Below are 21,637 nucleotides of genomic sequence, written 5' to 3'. Positions count from 1 at the left end.
AGGCTTGATGAGAGAAACAGAGAAGTGACAAAATGAGTTTACTTCCCAGTTGATGTTACAAGCTTATTGTAAGTCAGCTCAGTGAATTTCTGTACACTGTGTAAAATGTAAATTTGAAAGAAAGCTCGGGTGCTAGAACTTCATTTCATGCCTTCTGTCATTGCTGCCAATCTTTATGATGTAGAGTGTGTGTGTGTGTGTGTGTGTGTGTGTGTGTGTGTGTGTGTGTGTGTGTGTGCGCGCGTGCGCGTGCGTGTGCACACACACACACACACACACACACACACACACATACACACACACACACACACACACACTATATACATGAGCTGTGTGTATAGTTGTTGCAACTGTATCGTGTCAGATTTGAACATGAAAGACTTAACAACGTGCTATAACAAAACCCTTGCTTTACTTCCATGTCACATCTCTGTCATAGAACATCATCTGCATGAAAAGTATATTTTTTGCACTTCACAAAATGCTTTCACCCCTACCTGCACTCCTGTCATTGAAAGGCCACTGTCCCTTTCCACACATCCTGTAGGTGAGCCCATTTTATGTATGTTATTGTGGTGTGGTAACTGGTTATTGTGCGATTTAACACATCGCCAGCCAACAAGAGTTCACTAGCCGGAAATGGGCAATGTTTCCTCGATTATGAGCAAGCACATTCTTTGAGACTCTGGCTTGAATTAAAAAGGGTGACAATTGATTTTGTTTCTGAATACAGTACATCGGCATTACATGCATAATGATGAGACTGAGTCATATATAGCACAAAAAAGGCTTGTTGGTGGTATAGGTTGACTCCATGCAACTGTAGGTGAACAAATGGATGCACACAATCTAATAATAAGATCCCCTGTTGTTTGTCTGTAGTTGCAGCATTATAGTAGATAAACCAGGAGTCCAACTTAATCCCACATAAACGTACCCCAAATGAGAACTCCTCTGCCACCTGTCTGAATAACAGTGTGTTAGCAAGTGGGATTCATCACTATGTGTTTTAAACATTCTATCTCTCTCAAATCTATTGTGTCAGTATTACAAAAAAAATTGGGACGTCCTGTTTTGCATGTATTATGAGGGCTGTATGGAATCAAGAAAACCAATGCATATTGACTTGGTATCAATGATTCATGGGTCCAAGGCACTCAACATTAAATAAATTCAAATTAAATGTCCATTTAAGGTCAATCTCAACATACAAAAGTATATAACACTTTAGCACAGCAGCTGCAGGAACAGTCTAATAAAATGTGCCACAGAGGAGGAAACTGAATCATCAAAAGAACTCCACACAATGTAAGTTTCCAAGGCCAGTGCATATATCAGTTAAAACTTCTGGGCTAATACATACTGGTTGATATATAAAACTATACCCTGACATTTCATCACTGACTGTGGGAGATATTTTCAGAGGTAAAACAGCACTGCCTGGATGTTTTAACTGGAGTAAACACCAGTTGTGATAGCCTAAATGTATGATAGTCTCTTGAAACTTCAATTTCCTCCAGTGGCACATTTTATTGGAACGCTCATTCACTTGCTCTGACAAAATTCAGAACTGCTCCATCAAGTTCCGTCTCTGACAATGGAATAGTTTTCCATATTGATTCTGATCTCTCAGCCCAGAGGTTCAGGAAAAAAGTAATGCATTTCATAATGTAAAGCTCACAGATGTGTTACAATATAAAGAATATACACAAATAATGACCCAGATTTGTCACTCTAGTCAGATGTGGCAATATAGAATCACACATCAACATATCATCATGTTATTCAGTCATTACATAACCAACATAAGCAAATATTCAGTTACAGAAATTGTATCCCTGAGGATCCTGTAGCTTTCAATTGCACGATACACAAAATTTTAATTTTTGTACGAAGCTTTCCGCACCTTCTGTAGTCTTTAGTAATGAGCTAATGACTACCCTCTTTAAAGTCTGTGTACATATGCTGGGATGAATGGAAAATCTCCTCAAAACAATAGTTTAGATCTTATTTCTGCTATCCTGCAGGAATTATACTGTTAAATGAGTACTGATAGCAAATGAATGAAAAATTGCCATTGCCAAACAAGTGGTGCTACAAGAATGCTTATACCCCACACATGACAGGTACCAGAGGTCGAACTGGCAACGTGAAATATTTCTGTTCCTTTGAAGTGTAGGGAATAAAAGATATCAAATTTCATAGATGTGTAATCACATCTTATGGAGCTATATGTAACATGCTTCAAATCTAATATGTACAAAAAAAACATGGATACAGTAGTAAGAGAAGAAGAGTTTGAGATTAGCTTACTGATTAAGTTAGTCCTTGAGAAGGAGTGGGCCATGCACAGAGATTCAAATGAAAAGAGAAGCTACCATTCATACGTTACTTAGAAAATTTAGGGAAAAATACATGGCTTGTGCATTTTAATTTTGGTTCACGACAGTAGAGAAGATCAGTGCACAGAAATAACTAACTTTTTCAAATAGATATTTATGCAAACAATTTAGTAATCATTTTTCATGAGAATGTAGCTTTGCCAGTATTATTGATAATAATATAATTTCCTTTCTTAAAAAAAACTGCTATTGTGTAGCAAAATACATTTTTCACTTATGGGCATCTATACCTTTCTGTTGTAATTACCCATTTCTTCTGTTTGCCTCACTGCACAATTTCTGATTTTGAGTGTCTGAAGAGCTTTAAACCATTTTATTATGAATGTTTTTATCAGGATGACTTCTCCGACATTATACTTTTTTAATTCCTCTGTAAATTAACCTGCCAACTGTAGTTGAGACCTACCCCTACATCGTCAAAAAATCACCAATTTAGCAGGATAGGCAACAAAAACCTATGTGGGACTCTTTATCAGAAAGACTATGCATTTTTTGTCCCTTGTTGCATAGTTTTCCTTTTGTCTTTCAGAGTTTCAGCTTGTATATAAGCATTTACAAATAAAAATGTCCAGTCCCTAATGGTTCTCATGAAAGTTTATAAAACCAAAAATACTCACAGTCAACAGTTATCAAGTCACGAACAGAGTGTTCTTTACAGGACTCTTTCTTTAACTTCTGAATTTATTTACTCCTTGTTAATAATCATGAGAATGGTGGGAAAAGCACACACAATTCAATCACCAATATTAGTGTACTAACTACAACAGGCACTTACTGTACTGCACAGTATCAAATCTCCACTTCTAAAATTCCTCCTCTTCATTCTGTAATCTATTTAAATCTTCCCTGTAATCACTAAGATCTTCCAATCTCCTACTGAGTTTCTTATTGACGTTCAGCAATGAAACCAAGGCTGCAGTTCATAGTCAAGGTTAAAAAAAATCTTGTTACATATTAAATATCATTCCTCTTCATTGCTCGGACCAGTGTTGTTAATATCCTTACTTTGCTTTCCATATAGGCTTGTTACGTTCCTCCCACTATTATATCTTAAGTACTGAGGATTTCAATATATACTGTTACAAAGGTGAATTGTTAAATGTTTAATCTGAAAGGCACAAATGAATCATTGCAATGGAACTAAATGCTTTCCTTTCTCCGTTTCTATTATGAATCCCTCTTATTGATTTGTGTTTTGTGTCCCCACCCCACCTTCTATCAGCTCCAATCCTCAATCTCCAATATGTGAAAAAATAATTACTACCCAACTTCTCCAAAAACTATAAACCCCCAGTTTCTTTACTGCAGTGCATTTATGTATGTAGCTGCATTAAATGCAGCTGAGTATTGCTGATTCACAAGCTTCTGTAAACTTTTTTTAAGCATTCCTTGTATTTCCTTCCACAGACAGATAGAAATTAGAAATGTCTTGTTTGCTTGTACAATTGTATATCACAATATATTCTTATTAGTTATTACATATGTATTTCACCTCCTAACAACAGATTTTATAATAAAACAGATTATTCAAAAATTTATATAGCTTATCATATCAAACATAAGTATCATTTATGAATTAATCAGGCTTCATTATTCTGTTATAGCCCACATGAGCAACTCAATAATGACAAGAAAAACAGCAAAAAATAGAAACTGTTGAGGAGGAGGAAATGATCCCTTCTGTAGGAACTGTGTCTGAATTGACAGCTATTGTATTAAAACATTCTACAGCATCCTTGCAGATACATAAACAGAGCTCCAGTTTCACAATCACCAGAGCTTGTGCTAGTGTCAGAAAACAAACATATACATCATTATTTATAGGTTCCACTGATCACTGAAATTGCTTTGTGATTTTTGTATCTCATTATTCTATTTTGAAATACAGAACTGCTTTAAACACATGGCAAAGTCCTTATCACATGGCATGGCATCACTAACTTTGTACTGTATAAAACACCAAACTTCATTCAAGCAGTCATCAAAACTTTAATTAATACAATAGCTTTCTATTTTTTGATTTCTTTGCAGGCACATCTGTAACTAATGTGATGATTAGCCTAAACAAGTGGAACAATGAAGAAATCACATGAGTAATGATATGAAAGTAGCAGTGTTAAAGAGCTGCAGCGAGCTGTCATGGCAAACGATTTAACAAAATATAAATAAATTAAAAGGTAGTTGACGTGCTGTATCTTTGACAGACACATAAACAAGACTGAGAACATTATTAGCTTTTCAATGCATCTTCTTCCAGAGCTACAGAGTAACACACAAATATATACATCTCTATGCCTATATTGTCCCAGCTGTCTACATTCTACTGGCATAGCAGCACAGTTCGGGTGGAAAGGGGTTGTGTTATGTGTAGTGGGATAGGGGAGAAAGGAGGCAGGAGTTGGGGGTAGGGGGTTAGGGAAAAGTGGTTGACATCTGGAAGTGGAAAGCTTGTGTGTAGTAGGAGAAGGGAGACAGGAGGCAGGAGTTGGGGGGGGGGGGGGGGGGCAGGGAGTTAGGGAAAGGTGGTAGACTAACTGGAAGTGGGAAGTAACAGGCTCATGGGATAGGTATGTGGCACCAGTGAACTCATTCTGGACACATTAGAGGAGCTGTGCACACCACAAAATGACATGGAGGGGTCGACAGGGAAGAGAAGATGTAACAGAGGAGGAAGAAGACTATGAAGAAGAGGGCGTACATGCAGTATGAGTGAAATTAGTGTAACATGGCAGGGGTGTTCTTAGCTACAGTTTATCAATGACAATTCATTTGAACGGGCAGCTGGTTGGTTGTCATGCCCTCACAAAATGTTATGCATAAGTTACAACAGAGCTGGTATACAACATTATTGTTTTGACAGGTTGTCCTGCTTCTGTTAGGAAAGGGTTGGATAATCCTGTGACAAGACTGGAGTAGAATGTGCTAGAGCTTTGGAAAGGTCTTGCAACTGTACTTTCCAGTGAACCTGTAAAAAAGGGTTGTGATTTGGTGAGGTGTAAGGATACTGCACAGATTGGGTGGACAGTGAAATATCACTTTGGGAGGAATGAGAAGGATTGTAGGTAAGATGATCCTCATTTCTAGGCATGATGGTAAGACTTGACAAAGGATAAAGTTAAGCTGTTCCAGTTCAATATAAAACCTGACTGGATTTGTCTGAAAGTTAGTAATGTACTCAGTTTTGTTTATGTGCCTGCTGTTACTCAGCACCTCAACTGTTGGGCAATTTGTAATATTTATTCCTTAAATTATTTGTACTCCATCTCATATATTCCATTCCCATATTTAGCAGAATACTATGTGTCAAACAACACTACACTGTTACAGAGCGAGCAAAGGCAAGCGATAAACAGCAAATTGCTTCCACTTTCAACATCTTTCACAGTGGTAGTGTTACAGTCTGAAATTTATTTGCGAATAGTGATACACATTTAATCCAGCACTCCACAACTGTAGAAAGTGAACCAGACATACAACATTACATTTTCAAAATTTTGGGAATAATCAAACAAAGAGAGAGAGAGAGAGAGAGAGAGAGAGATTTTTTTACAAATATCTTGTATCAGAGTAATTTACACTGACACAGCATTACCAAATGTCAATATCCTCTGACATGACATAGGAGACAACAGTTTATTGATATCTACTTACACAGGAAACATTACCATATTGTTTTATTATAAATAAACAAAAGTGTAGATGTATACATAATATGAAACTAACAAAAGAGGCTGCAACACTAATACCACCATTTCGAAAAACTGATGGGAACCAACCACCGCAACTTCTGTTAATCTCACAAGTAATGATTTATTTTCACTCAAGTACTTTTCATTTCACTTTCATGGTGGTGGGGAAAAAGTGAAATATAAAAACAGAAGTGTGGAATCAATTTTCAACACACTTTTAGTGTTGTTCTTAAATGAAAAAAATTCTCTTCTACACAGACACGCAATGTAAATTTGAAACAGAACTGAAAGTACAGATTTCCTATGAATTGAGGGTTCCTGCAGGATAAGCAGAATGAATATTCCTAGCTACAAGGGGACAGGAAGTGATGTGATGCATAGTTTAAAAGATTTAAGAGATCTATTAATGACTATAGTGTAAGTAACTTCAAAAAGTAACACAAATTGACCAGAATTGTAGAACTTTACTAGTATCAAACATGTTTACTCACTGACCACATTGCTTATTAATTTTATTGGTAAAAGTTTTGGCCATGCAACAGACACCTTCATTACATAAAATATTGCAGCAGCACATATGCTATCAAACCTTGTGCTGTTTGCAAGTATAATACAAGACTCAGTATTTTGCTATTGTTCACTTTGCACTATGCTATGAGCCATGTGTGTCCAACACCATAGATGAGTGGTCAGCATGGCTGACTACCATGTGGAGGGCCCAGTTTCAATTCCTTATACTGCCTGGGATTTTCCATTGGTGTGTGTGTGTGTGTGTGTGTGTGTGTGTGTGTGTGTGTGTGTGTGTGCGTGCGTGTGTGTGTGTGTGTGTGTGTGTGTGTGCGCGCGCGCAAGGACTGTGCCAGGATCCATTCACGCAATGTCTTATAAAGCTCTTGTAACATACAATTTTATATAGACTTGTACTTTACAGTTTGGTGCAAGTCTTTTTAGTTTAGGGCACTTGTGCCCCTTCAATGTCATGTATCATACTGTAATTATACTAGTAGGTGACTAACATGTGGACATATTGTGTGAAGTCATGTTTGTATTGTAGCTGCCATTAGTTGTTAGACTGTTTATCTCACTAGTCTTCTCAGCTTGATTAATATCTTTCATTTTTGACATTCAGGAGTTGGATTAAAATGAGAACCAGTACGCCCATTAGTAATAGTGGTGGTGGTGAAGGTTTATCAATCTGAAGGAAATGGGGGGGGGGGAGGGGGGAGGGGGGGGGCCGGAGGGTAGAGGTGTGTCAGCATGAAGCTGGACACCCATCAGCATGCTGTGTATTTTTTATGGTGAAAGCCTGACCCCCCAATGACATCAATAAATAAAATATATAGAATGATGCAGGAACATGAGGCAATAATTGACAAAAAGGGGAAAGGAATAGAGTGGAAGCGAATGGGGTAGCTTTGAGAGGTGAAATATTGAAGGCAGCAAAGTATCAAAGATGTAAAAAGACTAGCCCTAGAAGACGTACTTGGATAATCACAGGAGATATGGAATGTAACTGATGAAAGGAGAAAATATAAAACTGCAAAACTGCAGCAAATGAAGCAGGTGAAACGGAATACAAACACCTAAAAAATGAGTGACAGGAAGTGCAAAATGGCTACATAGGAATGGAAAAGAACAAATGTAGGGATATAGAAGCATACATAACTAGGAAAAGATAGATACCACCAATGGGATAACTAAGGAGGTCTTTGGAGGTATCTGAATATTAAGAGTTCAGATGGTAAACCAGTAGTAACCAAAGAAGAGAAAGCTGACAGTTGGAAGGAGTGCTATACAAGAGAAATGAACTTTAAGACAATATTATAGAACTGGAACAGGACACAGATGAAGATGAGATGGGAGATGAGAAGAACTGGACCGAGTTCAGAAAGACCTAAGCCGAAACAAGGCCCCTGGAGCATACGAAATCCCATTGAACTACTGATATACTTGGAAACATCAGCCATGGCAAAATTATTCCATCTGGTTTGCAAGATGTATGGGACAGGCAAAATACCCTCAGACTTCAAGAGGAATGTAGTAATTCCAAGCCCAGTGACTGCAGGTTCTGATGAAGTGGGAATATTATTGAACTATCAGTTTAACAAGACATGGTTGCAAAATACTAACACAAATTATTTACAAAAGAATGGAAAAACTGGTAGAAGGCACCCTCGGGGAATTCAGTTTCGATTCTGGAGAAAGGAAGGAACATGCGAGGCAACAATGACCTTATGACTTATCCTAGAAGGTAAGTTAAGAAAAGACAAATCTGGTTAAAAGGACATCTGTGGACTTAAGAGACAGCTTTTGACACTTTTAGATGGAACACATTCTTTGAAATTCTGAAGATAGCATGGATAGAATACAGGTAGGAAAGGATTACACCCAACTTGTAACTGCCATCTGGTTTCTGCACAAGAGCTGAGGGGCGCGGAAGGGAAGCATTGGTTGAGAAGGAAGTGAGACAGGGTTTTAGCCTATCCCAATGTTATTCAATCTGTATGTTGAGTAAGCAGTAAAGGAAGCCAAAGAAAAATTTGGAGAAGGAATTCATGTTGAGGGAGAAGAAATAAAAACTTTGCAGTTTGCTGATGACACTATAATTCTGTCAGAGATAGCAAAGGACTTGGAAGAACAGTTGCACAGAATGGACAATATCTGAGAAAGAGGCTATAAGATGAACATTAACAAGAGCAAAACAAGGGTAATGGAATGTAGACAAATTAAATCCGGTGATGCTAAGGGAATTAAATTAGGAAATAAGACAATAAAAGCAGCAGACGAGTTTTGCTATTTGCGCAGTAAAATAACTGATGATGGTCGAAGTAGAGAGGAGATAAAATGTAAACCGGCAGTGGCAAGAAAAGCATTTCTGAAGATGAGAAGTTTGTTAAAAATTAATATATATTTAACAATGAATATATAAGTCTTTTCTGAATGTATGTGTCTGGAGTGTATCCTTGTATGGTAGTGAAACATGGACAATAAACAGTTCAGACAAGTAGAGAATAGAATCTTCTGAAATGTGGTGCAACAGATAGGGCCTGAATATTAGATGGGTACATCATGTGACTACTGAGGAGGTGCTGAGTAGAACTGGGGAGAAACAAAATTTGTGGCATAGCTTTATTAAAACAAAGGAACAGTTCATAGGACACATTCCAAGACATCAAGTGATCACCAATTTAGTACAGTAGGCAGGTTCAAGACAATGCAGGCTGTAGTAGTAATTTAAAAATGAACAGGCTTGCAGTGGATGGAGCAGTATAGAGAGCTGTGTCAGACCTGTCTTCAAACTGAAGACCACAAAAAAAACAATGACAACGTTTCAAATTATCTACTTGTTCAAGGTAGTTTCCCAAGCAGGTTTCCATCAAGCTGTGCACACACAGTAATGAATTTGTGTAAATAGGTAATTTTCTCCATTGTTTAGGGACATGTCCTACATGTGTTGAAACCATTCAAAATGGCAAGAGTTGCTTTATGTTTAAACTTTCATACAAGTAGCCCGTAAACTGTGGCAATTACCATTCACTAATAGACAAGCCTTTATTTTTATTGGTAAATGCAAATACCATAATTGGAATTCACTGGAAGAATCTTAAGGAAATGTAATTGATCTATGAAAGAGTGCCTCACAAAATATTGCTTTGAGCAATTCTCGAGTATTGCTAACCAGTCTGGGATTCTTACTCAGTTGGATTAATAGAAGATATGGAGTAGATCCCAAGAAAAACAGCACATTTTAACACAGGTTTGCTAATAAGTATGAAAGTGTCACTGGTGATGCTCAAAGAATTCCAGTATTTGATGCTACAAATAGAGCAGAGAGCATCACAGAGAGGTTTACTGTTGAAGTTCTGAGATTTTACACTGCAAGAAGAATCAGACAATATATTACATCCTACCACACACACCTTGTGAAATGAGCATGATAAAATCACAGCACTTGAAAGTCATATGGAGACTTACTGGCAGTCTTCTTCCCAGGCTCCATTTGCAAATGGATCAGTGAAGGGAGGAAATTACAATGTTATCTGAAGCACCTTCTGCCACACACCTGAATAGGGCTTGCAGAGAACAGAAGCAGATGTACAGTTATGTTAAATAATTTCAGTTAACACTTCTCACAATTATTTTTTTTTTAATATGTGGCATTTGCCACATATTTCCTCTAACCTTTCAAAAATTTCTTACATCATCACTGTCTCAAAAATAACTTCATATTAATTATGACACTTGAATCATCCACTCATAAACAAAAATTTAACAGTGTTGCTTTTGAGTAAAACCACTAGCAACCAGTATTATCCTGATGGCATATCCTTGTCAACATTGAATATCTTAACTGTTTTTGGTGACAGGGTGATTAGCACATCAACCTACTTCAAAGATTGTATGCTTAAACACAGTCAGAGAAAAAGGAGTTGTTGAGAACCAAGACACAGTATATTACAAGATTATGGCTCGCAGAATATTTCCGAGCTTGATACATGCTCTCCTAGAACATTTAGTTCCAACCCCTAGAAATTCAAATCATTCTTAGATATTCCTGTGGCAAAAATAAAATACAAATAGAAGATTGGTACAATTTAAGTTCAATCTCAGTGTGGCGAGATGTCTTTTTTGAACTTTCAGAAATTTCCCAGCTATAATTAATTTAATCAAAAGGTGACAAATGATTAATGTGTCACAGCCTAGTTTGAAAACTTCTGAGTAGAGGAATAACTAAGAGCTGGTATAACAATTGTATAATTGGAAAATTAGTATATGAGTAGTTATAACTAGTATTTCCTATAAAGATTTTCTTCTTTGGAAGTTATTCCCAAAGAAGACTAACACATTTAATTTTAAAATATTGGTTACTTTCACTATCCAGCCAGTTGCTTTATTTTTTTTCCAGACAAATATGTTTTATGAGATATAATATTTTGGGATCCCTTAATGCATCAGAAAGGCATACACCATTCTCACTGAAGAGAGACACTGCATGCAGCAGTTTTCTTCTAGCATCAGATCACCTTCCTCATATTTCTAAATATCATTTCCAGAATTCATGGAATTTTCTCAGTTATCTGAAACAAATTCAGAACATATTAGTTAGCACATGTTGCTCACAACTATGTCACTTGTCAAAACTTTCTATGATATGCAAAATCTTGTTAATACCTTTACACAGAAAAAAGTCAACAAATAGATGCATCATCACATTGTCCTTCACATCCTTGAGGAAGTACTGCTAGAAGACCAATGAAATGCAGGTACATTCTCATGCACTATAGATGCCAATGTTCATGAACAGTTTCCTAATTACTTCTTTCATTTACAGCTAGTTTACAAACAAATTCCTGATTTTTACTGATGTCACTCTCATTCAAGTATTGGGTTACATTTTAATTACATCATTCAGGCTTTCTTCACCAATATATCTCCCTGTTTTTTTTCCCATACTAGGCACAGTTGTGGTAGGACATCTACACAACCTCATTTCATACAGAAACTGTCAGTATCATGAAAATCTCAATAAAGGACAGAAAAGCCCAATTATCAGTATGCAACCATAATCAGTATGGACCACTGAAATTTAAAAGAAAATGTGTGAATATTATATAGATAATAATGTAAGTAAGTTTCTGCACTTGATAATTATTCTTCTTAAGTTCTGTAGTCACTTACCAGTTAAGTGAGTTTCCATGGTACACAAAGCTGGCCTGTCGGAATTAGTGCCAAGTAAACACATTTCTGACCAACTATAGTACTTACTGCTAAGCACTTATAAAATTACAACTTCTAGAAGAGCTCAGAGGAATGGACTAACAGCTGCGAAGTGGGTGGTTAGCTGCTGGTGAAAACTTATGAGGTAATAAACAGTAATGTAGAATTTGGTAAAACACTAATGTACGACAATTCAACATTTGAGTGTAGTCAGGAAATGAGAGCATGTTTCACTAACAAATGTTAGGAGTGTTATTGAAAAATGTAATGCTTAATAACAATAAATACAGTACCTTGCAGAGTCCAGAATACATAATCAATAAATGTCAGAAAATGGAAATACGCATTCTAAGGAAAAATCAACAAAACTGCAAAAGTGATTTTGCGTTTAAAAATGAAACAATATAGGATATGTTTACTCTTTCTGCCAGTTAAGCTTGGTAGTGGTGTGATGTGATGTGATGTGATGTCGTAAAAGTGAAGAGAATCCTGAATTCTAATGGCAATTGATCCCATTCCTGAGAAAGAACTATGTACAACTCTGTAGTTGGTGCAACAATGGATGCATTTTTATCTTCTAAATGTCTCCTAATCACACATATAGGACATTTCCCCCCCCCCCTCTCTCTCTCCACACACACACACACACACACACACACACACACACACACACACACACACACACGGCTGTATTGTGTCACCTGAAAGACTTTTGCTGTGCTGTTAAGATCAATTTTTGTTCTGTCAGGGCCTCTTTTCTATACAATTATGTAAATGTTGAAACTGGCAGCATCTCCATAAAAATAAAGCCAATATTTCAGCTAGAACTTATATTCTTCCTTGAATTTTCTACTGTCATGGACAACTCTCGAGTTTCATGAAAATATAGGACTGATAATAAAGTTCACTAGAGGGCAACATGGAAGAATGTGTGCTAAGGATATGGCAGCAACCCACAAAGAAAGTTAAACTGTGAGTACTCATGAAAAGGATATCTATCTGCCAAAATGGTGTCATTAGTTAGATTACAATATCCTTTTATTTTGAATTCACCATATTAAGATTTAATATTAACCCGATTAGTGCAGCAGATCTTAACTTTTCAGAAAATTTGCTTTGGCTGTGGACCCCAAGGCAAATAAAATATTCCAAGAAAACAAGACCACCAGATAGACCATTCAAAAAAAAAGTTTAGGACAGAAAAAACAACACTTAATTCATAACAACTACTCTAAAAGAAAGACATTGTTTTTCAACTTTGTAATGACAGGATCAGTACATTGTTCTTTGTGGAAAACATTATGTTCTTCGTCTCTCATCAGTATAAAGTCGACTGAGACAGCTGTTCAGAGAAAGAGATGTTACAAATTTGGAATTAGTACTAAAATGCAGGTTTTAGTGCCAAATTTCACCAATGACAACCTTACGTCAGCAGTCAAGCACAAGTGTTGCCTGGAAGCTATGTTTCGACAAGTTTTCAACTTCAGACTTTCTGGGAAAGGCAATTCACAGCAACAATACTGCTCAACTGTAAATAAAAAGGAAAGTACACTTGAGGAAACCGTAAAATTACAAGTACACATAATGGCCACTCGTTGCTTACCTTGAGAAAAGCAAATTCCACTTACTACCAATACACACACTTAAACATAGAAAAACTATAACTTTGTACTTTTAAGTGTGTCCATTGGCAATGCCCAGAAATTGGAGGTACATACTGACCAGCCATTCTGTATCATAGAAATTTTACAATTTACCACAATAAAAATATGACAAAAAATTTTTATTGCAGGAGTGGTAGCTCTCTCTAAAAGGTAACTGTAACTGCAGTGTAGGGGAAACTAAAGCCGTAATTTTTCGCGAGGGCATGCAGCTTTATTGTATGGTTAAATGATGATGGCATCCTCTTGGCTAAAATATTCCGGAGGTAAAATAGTCCCCCATTCGGATCTCTGGGCGGGGACTACTCAGGAGGATGTCGTTATCAAGAGAAAGAAAACTGACATTTTATGAATCAGAGAATGGAATGTCAGAGTCCTTAAATGGGCAGGTAGGTTAGAAAATTTAAAAATTGAAATGGATAGGTTAAAGTTAGATATAGTGGGAATTAGTGAAGCTCAGTGGCTGGAGGAACAAGACTTCTGGTCAGGAGTGTGGGTAAGCTACTACAAACAGCATAGTGATTGCATTATTGTAGCCAAGATAGACACGAAGCCCATGCCTACTACAGTAGTACAAGTTTATGTGCCAACTAGCCCTGCATATGACGAAGAGCTTGAAGAAATGTATGATGAGACAAAAGAAATTATTCAGATAATTAAGGGAGACGAAAATTTAATAGTCACGGGGGGGGGGGGGGGGGGGGGGCTGAAATTTGATAGTAGGGAAATGAAGTGAAAGAAATGTAGAAGTTGAACATGGAATGGGGGTAAGAAATGAAACAGGAAGCCGCCTGGTAGAATTTTGCACAGAGCATAACTTAATCATAGCTAACACTTGGTTCAAGAATCATGAAAGACGGTTGTATACATGTAAGAGGCCTGGAGATACTAGAAGGTTTCAGATAGATTATATAATGGTAAGACAGAGATTTAGGAACCAGGTTTTAAATTGTAAGATATTTCCAGGGGCATATGTGGACTCTGACCACAATATATTGGTTATGAACTGTAGATTAAAACTGAAGAAACTGCAAAAAGGTGGAAATTTAAGGAGATGGGACCTGGATAAACTGACAGAACCAGAAGTTGTAGAGAGCTTCAGGGAGAGCGTTAGGGAACGATTGACAGGAATGGGGGGAAAGAAATACAGTAGAAGAAGAATGGGTAGCTTTGAGGGATGAAGTAGTGAAGGCAGCAGAGGATCAAGTAGGTAAAAAGATGAAGGCTAGTAGAAATCCTTGGGTAGCAGAAGATATATTGAATTTAATTGAAGAAAGGAGAAAATATAAAAACACAGTAAATGAAACAGGCAAAAAGGAATACAAATGTCTCAAAAATGAGATCAACAGGAAGTGCAAAATGGCTGAACAGGGATGGCTAGAGGAAAAATGTAAGGATACCTCACTAGGGGTAAGGTAGATACTGCCTACAGGAAAATTAAAGAGACCTTTGGAGAAAAGAGAACAACTTCTATGAATATCAAGAGCTCAAATGGAAACCCAGTTCTAAGCAAAGAAGAGACAGCAGAAAGGTGGAAGGAGCATGTAGGAGGTCTATACAAGGGCAATGTACTTGAGGACAATATTATAGAAATGGAAGAGGATATAGATGAACATGAAATGGGAGATATGATACTGCGTGAAGAGTTTGACAGAGTACTCAAAGACCTAAGCCGAAACAAGTCCCCGGGAGTAGACAGAAGTCCATCACAATTACTGACAGCCTTGGGAGAGCCAGCCCAGACAAAACTCTACCAACTGGTGAGCAAGATGTATGACACAGGCAAAATACCCTCAGACTTCAAGAAGAATATAATAATTCCAATTCTGAAGAAAGCAGGTGTTGACAGATGTGAAAATTGCTGAACTATCAGTCTAATAAGTCACGTCTGTAAAAAACTAACGTGAATTCTTTACAGACGAATGGAATAACTGGTAGAAGCCGACTTTGGGGAAGATCACAGAAACACATGGGGCGATACTGACCCTACGACTTATCTTAGAAGCTAGAGTAAGGAAAGGCAAACCTACATTTCTAGCATTTGTAGACTTAGCAAAAGCTTCTGACAATGTTGACTGAAATACTCTCTTTCAAATTCTGAAGGTGGCAGGGGTAAAACACAGGGAGCGAAAGGCTATTTACAATTTGTACAGAAACCAGATGGCAGTTATAAGAGTCGAGGGGTGTGAAAGGGAAGCAGGGGTTGGGAAGGGAGTGAGACAGGGTTTTAGTCTATCCCCGATGTTATTCTATCGGTATATTGAGAAAGCAGTAAAGGAAACCGAAGAAAAATTCAGAGTAGGTATTAAAATCCATGGAGAAGAAATAAAAACTCTGAGGATCACCAATGACATTGTAGTTCTGTCAGAGACAGCAAAGGACCTGGAAGAGCAGTTGAATGGAATGGACAGTGTCTTGAAGTCTTGAAAGGAGGATATAAGATGAACAACAACAAAAGCAAGACAAGGATAATGGAATGTAGTCAAAATAACTTGGGTGATGCTGAAGGAATTAGATTAGGAAATGAGACACTTAAAGTAGTAAAGGAGTTTTGCTATTCGGGGAGCAAAATAACTGATGATGGTCGAAGTAAAGAAACTGGCAATGGCAAGGAAAGCATTTCTGAAGAAGAGAAATTTTTTTACATCGAGTATGGATTTAAGTGTCAGGAAGTCATTTCTGAAAGTATTTGTATGGAGTGTGGTGACATGTGGAAGTGAAACGTGGACAATAAATAGTTTGGACAAGAAGAGAATTGAAGCTTTTGAAATGTGGTGCTACATAAGAATGCTGAAGATTAGATGGGTAGATCACATAACTAATGAGGAGGTATAGAGCAGAATTAGGGAGAAGACAAACTTGTGGCACAACTTGACTAGAAGAAGGTATCTGTTGGTATGATATGCTCTTGAGTCATCAAGGGATCACCAATTTAGTATTGGACGGCAGCATGGAGAGTAAAAATAATAGAGGGAGACCAACACATTGATACATTAAGCACATTCAGAAGGATGCAGTTTGCAGTAGGTACTGGGAGATGAAGAAGTTTGTACAGGATAGAGTAGCATGGAGAGCTGCTTGAACCAGTCTCTGGACTGAAGACAACAACAACAACAACAACAACAACAACAACAACAACTGTAGTGTGCTATTTAGATTTTGTTATTAAATACAGTTGTTCTCAATCTGACAGTTGGTTTGAACACCACAGTGCTCTACTAGGCATAGTCATACTTTGGGTTGTATGTTCTTGCCTTCCTCTGGCATTTAAACTGTGCCTTCAGCTTAACATGGACTCAACATAATACTGCAACTTTGCACTGTTTGCACTGTCTGAGGTGAAACTGGTTAAGGACAAAAAAACCTAATTTAATTATTATTAATAATTATACATAATTATTAAGTAATGGATTTCTTTGCGAAACAGTAGACACTAATACTTATAAAAGCCTTTCTCTGTTAGAATAACACGACTCAAAAATAAATAAAAAAATTCTCAAACAAGAACAAAAACAATCATAAAATGCACCATTCACTTTCACAAAAATCTAAATCTGATGCTCTTTAAAGAAAGTCATCATACTTCATTTGCACGTTGAATTTTTCAGTGGTTTTCTGATCATTTAAAGGTACAGCCAACATGCAGATAATGAGAACATAAACAATATATTTGTTAAGTAGATGGAGAAGTAGTTCTTTTTCTTCTCCTTACTTTAAATTACTGTATAAATACCAAGGTCAAAAGAGTCAGATCAGCCAAAACTTGACAAAATTTGCAGATGAAAAACTAGTAGCAGAACATTCAGTGGCAGAAAGGCATGAACAGGAGAAATAACTTGCTAGATTTGTGCATGGAGCATGGTTTAAGAATCACAAAAGGAGGTTGTATACATGGAAGAGACTGTTTCAGCCAGATTATATAACAGAATTCGGAAACAAATTTTAAACTGCAGAAATGTCATGGGATAGATTGAAGTAAGATATAGTGGAAAATAGTACATTGTGGTGGCAGGAAGAACAAGACTTTTGAAGACAAATATAGGGTTATCAACATGAAATAAAATAAGGTTAATGCAAGAGTAGATGAAATAATGAACAAGAAAATATAAATTTGGGCTATGAACAGCGAGCTAGATGCATTATTGCAGCCAAGATGGAAAGAAGGAAGACTGGTGTTTAATGTAACTTCCACAACAAGGTCATTACAGATGGAGCACAAGCTCAGATGGGAAAGGATAGGAAGGGAAAGTGCTGTGTCCTTTCAAAGGAACCATCCTAGTATTCATCTATATCTACATCCACATCTACATGATTACTCTGCTATTCACAATAAAGTGCCTGGCAGGGGGTTAAATGAACCACCTTCAACCTGTCTCTCTACCATTCCACTCGCGAACGGCACGTGGGAAAAACGAGCACTTAAATTTTTCTGTGCGAGTCCTGATTTCTCTTATTTTATTGTGAAGATCATTTCTCCCTATGTAGGTGGATGGCAACAGAATGTTTTCGCAATCAGAGGAGAAAACTGGTGAATGAAATTTCATGAGAAGATCCCGTCGCAACGAAAAACGCCTTTGTTTTAATGATTGCCACTCCAATTCACATATCATGACTGTGACGCTATCTTCCCTGTTTCGTGATAATACAAAACGAGTAGCTCTTCTTTGTACTTTTTCAATGTCATCCATCAGTCCCGCCTGATGCAGATCCCACACCACACAGCAATAATCCAGAACAGGGTGGACAAGTGTGGTGTAAGCAGTCTCTTTAGTAGACCTGTTGCACCTTCTAAGTGTTCCGCCAATGAATCACAGTCTTTGGTTTGCTCTACCCACAATATTATCTATGTGATCGTTCCAGTTTAGGTTATTTGTAATTGTAAGCCCTAAGTATTTAGTTGAATTTACGGCCTTCAGATTAGTGTAACTTATCACGTAATTGAAATTAAGCTGATTTCTTTTAGTACTCATGTGAATAACTTCACACTTTTCTTTATTCAGGGGCAATTGCCACTTTTCGCACCATAAAGATATCTTATCTAAATCATTTTGCAAGTCGTTTTGATCATCTGATGACTTGACAAGACGGTAAATGACAGCATCATCTGCAAACAATCTAAGATCGCTACTCAGATTGTCTCCTATGTCATTAATATAGATCAGGAACAATAGGGGGCCTATAACACTTCCGTGGGGAATGCTGGATATTACTTCTGTTTTACTCGATGACTTTCCGTCTATTGCTACGAACTGTGACCTTTCTGACAGGAAATCATGAATCCAGTCACACAACTGAGGCGATATTCCATAGGCACGCAGTTTGATTAGAAGATGCTTGTGAGGAACGGTGATGAAAGCCTTCTGGAAATCTAAAAATATGGAATCAATTTGACATCCCCTTTCGATAGCACTTATTACTTCATGAGTATAAAGAGCCAGTTGTGTTTCACAAGAATGATATTTTCTGAATCCGTGCTGACTATGTGTCAATAAATCGTTTTCTTCGAGGTACTTCATAATTTTCAAATACAGTATATGTTCCAAAACCCTACTGCAAATCAACATTAGTGATATAGTTCTGTAATTCAGCAGATTACTCCTACATCCCTGTTTGGGTATGGATGTGACTTGAGAAATTTTCCAGTCTTTAGGTACAGATCTTTCTGTGAGCGAGTGGCTGTATGTAACTGCTAAATATGGAGCTATTTTATCAGCATACTCTGAGAGGAACCTGACTGGTATACAATCTGGACTAAAGACCTTGCCTTTATTAAGTGATTTATGCCACTTCGTTACACCGAGGATATCTACTTGTTTCTCATCTTGGGAGTTGTTCTTGATTGGAATTCAGGAATATTTACTTAGTCTTCTTTGGTGAAGGAGTTCCAGAAAACCATGTTTAATAACTCTGCTTTAGTGGCATTGTCATCAGTGACTTCACTGTTGATATTGCGCAGTGAAGGTATTGATTGCATCTTGCCACTGGTGTGCTTTATGAATGACCAGAATCTCTTTGGGTTTTCTGCCAGATTTCGAGGCAGAATTTCGTTGTGGAAATTATTAAAAGCATCTCACATTGAAGTACGCGCTATATTTCGAACTTCTGTAAAACTTTGGCAATCTTGGGGATTTTGCGTTCTTTTAAATTTGGCATGCTTTTTTCGTTGCTTCTGCAACAACGATCTGACTCATTTTGTGTACCATGAGGGACAGTACCATCACTTATTAATTTACGTGGTGTATATATCTCTCAATTGCTGTCAATACTATCTCTTTGAAAACATTCCACAACTTTTCTACACTTACATGATCAGATCAGATGGAGTGAAGACTGTCTCTTAAAAAGGCGTTAAGAGCATTTTTATCAGGTTTTTTAAATAGATATACTTTGCGTTTATTTTTGATGGTTGTAGGTGTTTTGGTATTCAGCCTAGCAGCAACTGCCTTGTGGTCACTAATCCCCGTATTTGTCACAACACTCATTATTTATCCCGCATTATTTGTCACTGAAAGGTCAAGTATGCGTTCGCAACCATTTACGCTTCGAGTGAACTCATGAACTAATTGTTGAAAATAATTTTCTGAGAAAGCATTCAGTACAATTTTGGATGACATTTTATGCCTGCTGCCGGCTTTAAACGTATAATTTTTCCAGCATATTGAGGGTAGATTGAGGTCACCAACGACTATACTTGTATGAGTGGGGTACTTACTTGAAATGAGACTCAAGTTTTCTTTGAAGTTCTCAGCAACTATGTCTTCTGAGTCGGGGGGTCGGTAAAACGATCCAATTAATAGTTTAGTCTGATTGTCAGGTATAACCTCTACCCATACTATTTCACATGAACTATCTACTTCAATTTCGCTCCAAGATGAACTACCTCTGACAGCAATAAATACTCCACAACAAACTGTATTTAATCTATAAGTTCTGAACACTGTTAGATAGTTTGAAAAAAATTCAGCTGAATTTATTTCTGGCTTAAGCCAGCTCTCTGTACCTAAAACTATTTGAGCTTCAGTGCTTTCTACTAGGGCTTGGAGCTCAGGTTCTTTCCCAACACAGCTACGACAATTTACAACTACAATACCAATCGTTTCTAGAACTACCTTACTGTGTTTTACCTGCCCACTTTTAGATGGACACCGCTTCTGTGGTTCCCTGAGACCCTCTAACCTAAAAAACCGCCCAGTCACCTCCACACAGCCCCCACTACCCGTGTGGCCACCTCCTATATGTAGTGGACTCCTGACCTATTAAGCGGAACCCAGAAACCCACCACCAGATGGCGCAAGTCACGGAATCTGCAGTCTACATGGTCACAGAACCACCTGAGCTTCCGATTCAGACCCTCCACTCGGCTCTGCACCAAAGGACCACAGTCAGTTCTATTGACGATGCTGCAGACGGTGAGTTCCACCTTAATCTCAGAAGCAAGACTGGCAGTCTTCACCATTTCTGCTAGCCGCCCGAAACCAGACAGAATCTGCTCTGATTCAAAGCGACACACGTCATTGGTACCGACATGAGCCACAACCTGCATTTGGCTGTACCCTGTTATGTTCAAGGCATCCGGAAGCACCCTTTCCACATCTGGAATGACTCGCCCCGGAATGCACACGGAGTGCACACTGGCTTCCTTCCCCTCCTCGGCAGCCATATTCCTAAGGGGGCCCCATTATGCGCCTAATGTGGGAGCTCCCAACTATCAGTAAACCCACCCTCTGTGAATGCCCAGACCTCGTGGGCCAAGAAGCTTCCTTTGGAAGAGGCTGGACGATTGCATCTGGCTCAGAGACATCGCCAGCCACAGATAACGCCCAAAACCTGTTTGTAAAACTAACTGGGGAGGTCCTATGACCAGCCTCTCAGAAAGTTTTTTGCTGCCTGCCAGACTTTGGAATGATCTCCCACTCGACCACGGGTGAGGGGTCAACCTCAATGCAGGCAGTACCGGGGTGGTCACAGCAGTGGACCGCTCGGGGGACACTTGGGATGTGCTCAACGTCACTTGCATCTGCAAGCTCGATCCCTCACAGTGACGCCCCTTGGCAGCAGCCTCTAGCTGTGTGACGGAAGCCAATGCAGCCTGGAGCTCTGAGCGAAGGGTCACCAACTCAGCTCGCATCTATACACAACAATCCCAGTTCCTATGCATTACTGCAGT

The 21,637-nt window shown here is 38.1% G+C and overlaps 1 protein-coding gene across 4 annotated transcripts in view; it reads right to left on the bottom strand.

The window, feature by feature from the left end:
- LOC126298418 (GATOR complex protein NPRL2) overlaps window positions 1-21,637 on the bottom strand; it is a 150,924-nt gene that overhangs the window by 95,318 nt on the left and 33,969 nt on the right. Inside the window, exons 1-3 of one of the 4 annotated variants that reach the window (XM_049989747.1) lie at window positions 11,264-11,335; window positions 11,058-11,169; window positions 3,178-3,315 (exon numbers count right to left, since the gene is read on the bottom strand). The exons of 1 other annotated variant lie outside the window; for it this stretch is intronic. In XM_049989747.1, the coding sequence (XP_049845704.1) occupies window positions 3,178-3,225 (48 nt within the window). In that variant the 5' untranslated portion in view covers window positions 3,226-3,315; window positions 11,058-11,169; window positions 11,264-11,335. 2 more of the 4 variants (XM_049989746.1, XM_049989745.1) reach the window with 2 other exon arrangements.

The sequence above is a fragment of the Schistocerca gregaria genome, chromosome X, assembly GCF_023897955.1.
Source record: "Schistocerca gregaria isolate iqSchGreg1 chromosome X, iqSchGreg1.2, whole genome shotgun sequence".
Lineage (NCBI taxonomy): Eukaryota > Metazoa > Arthropoda > Insecta > Orthoptera > Acrididae > Schistocerca > Schistocerca gregaria.
This window is presented reverse-complemented; position numbering and strand designations above follow the sequence as displayed.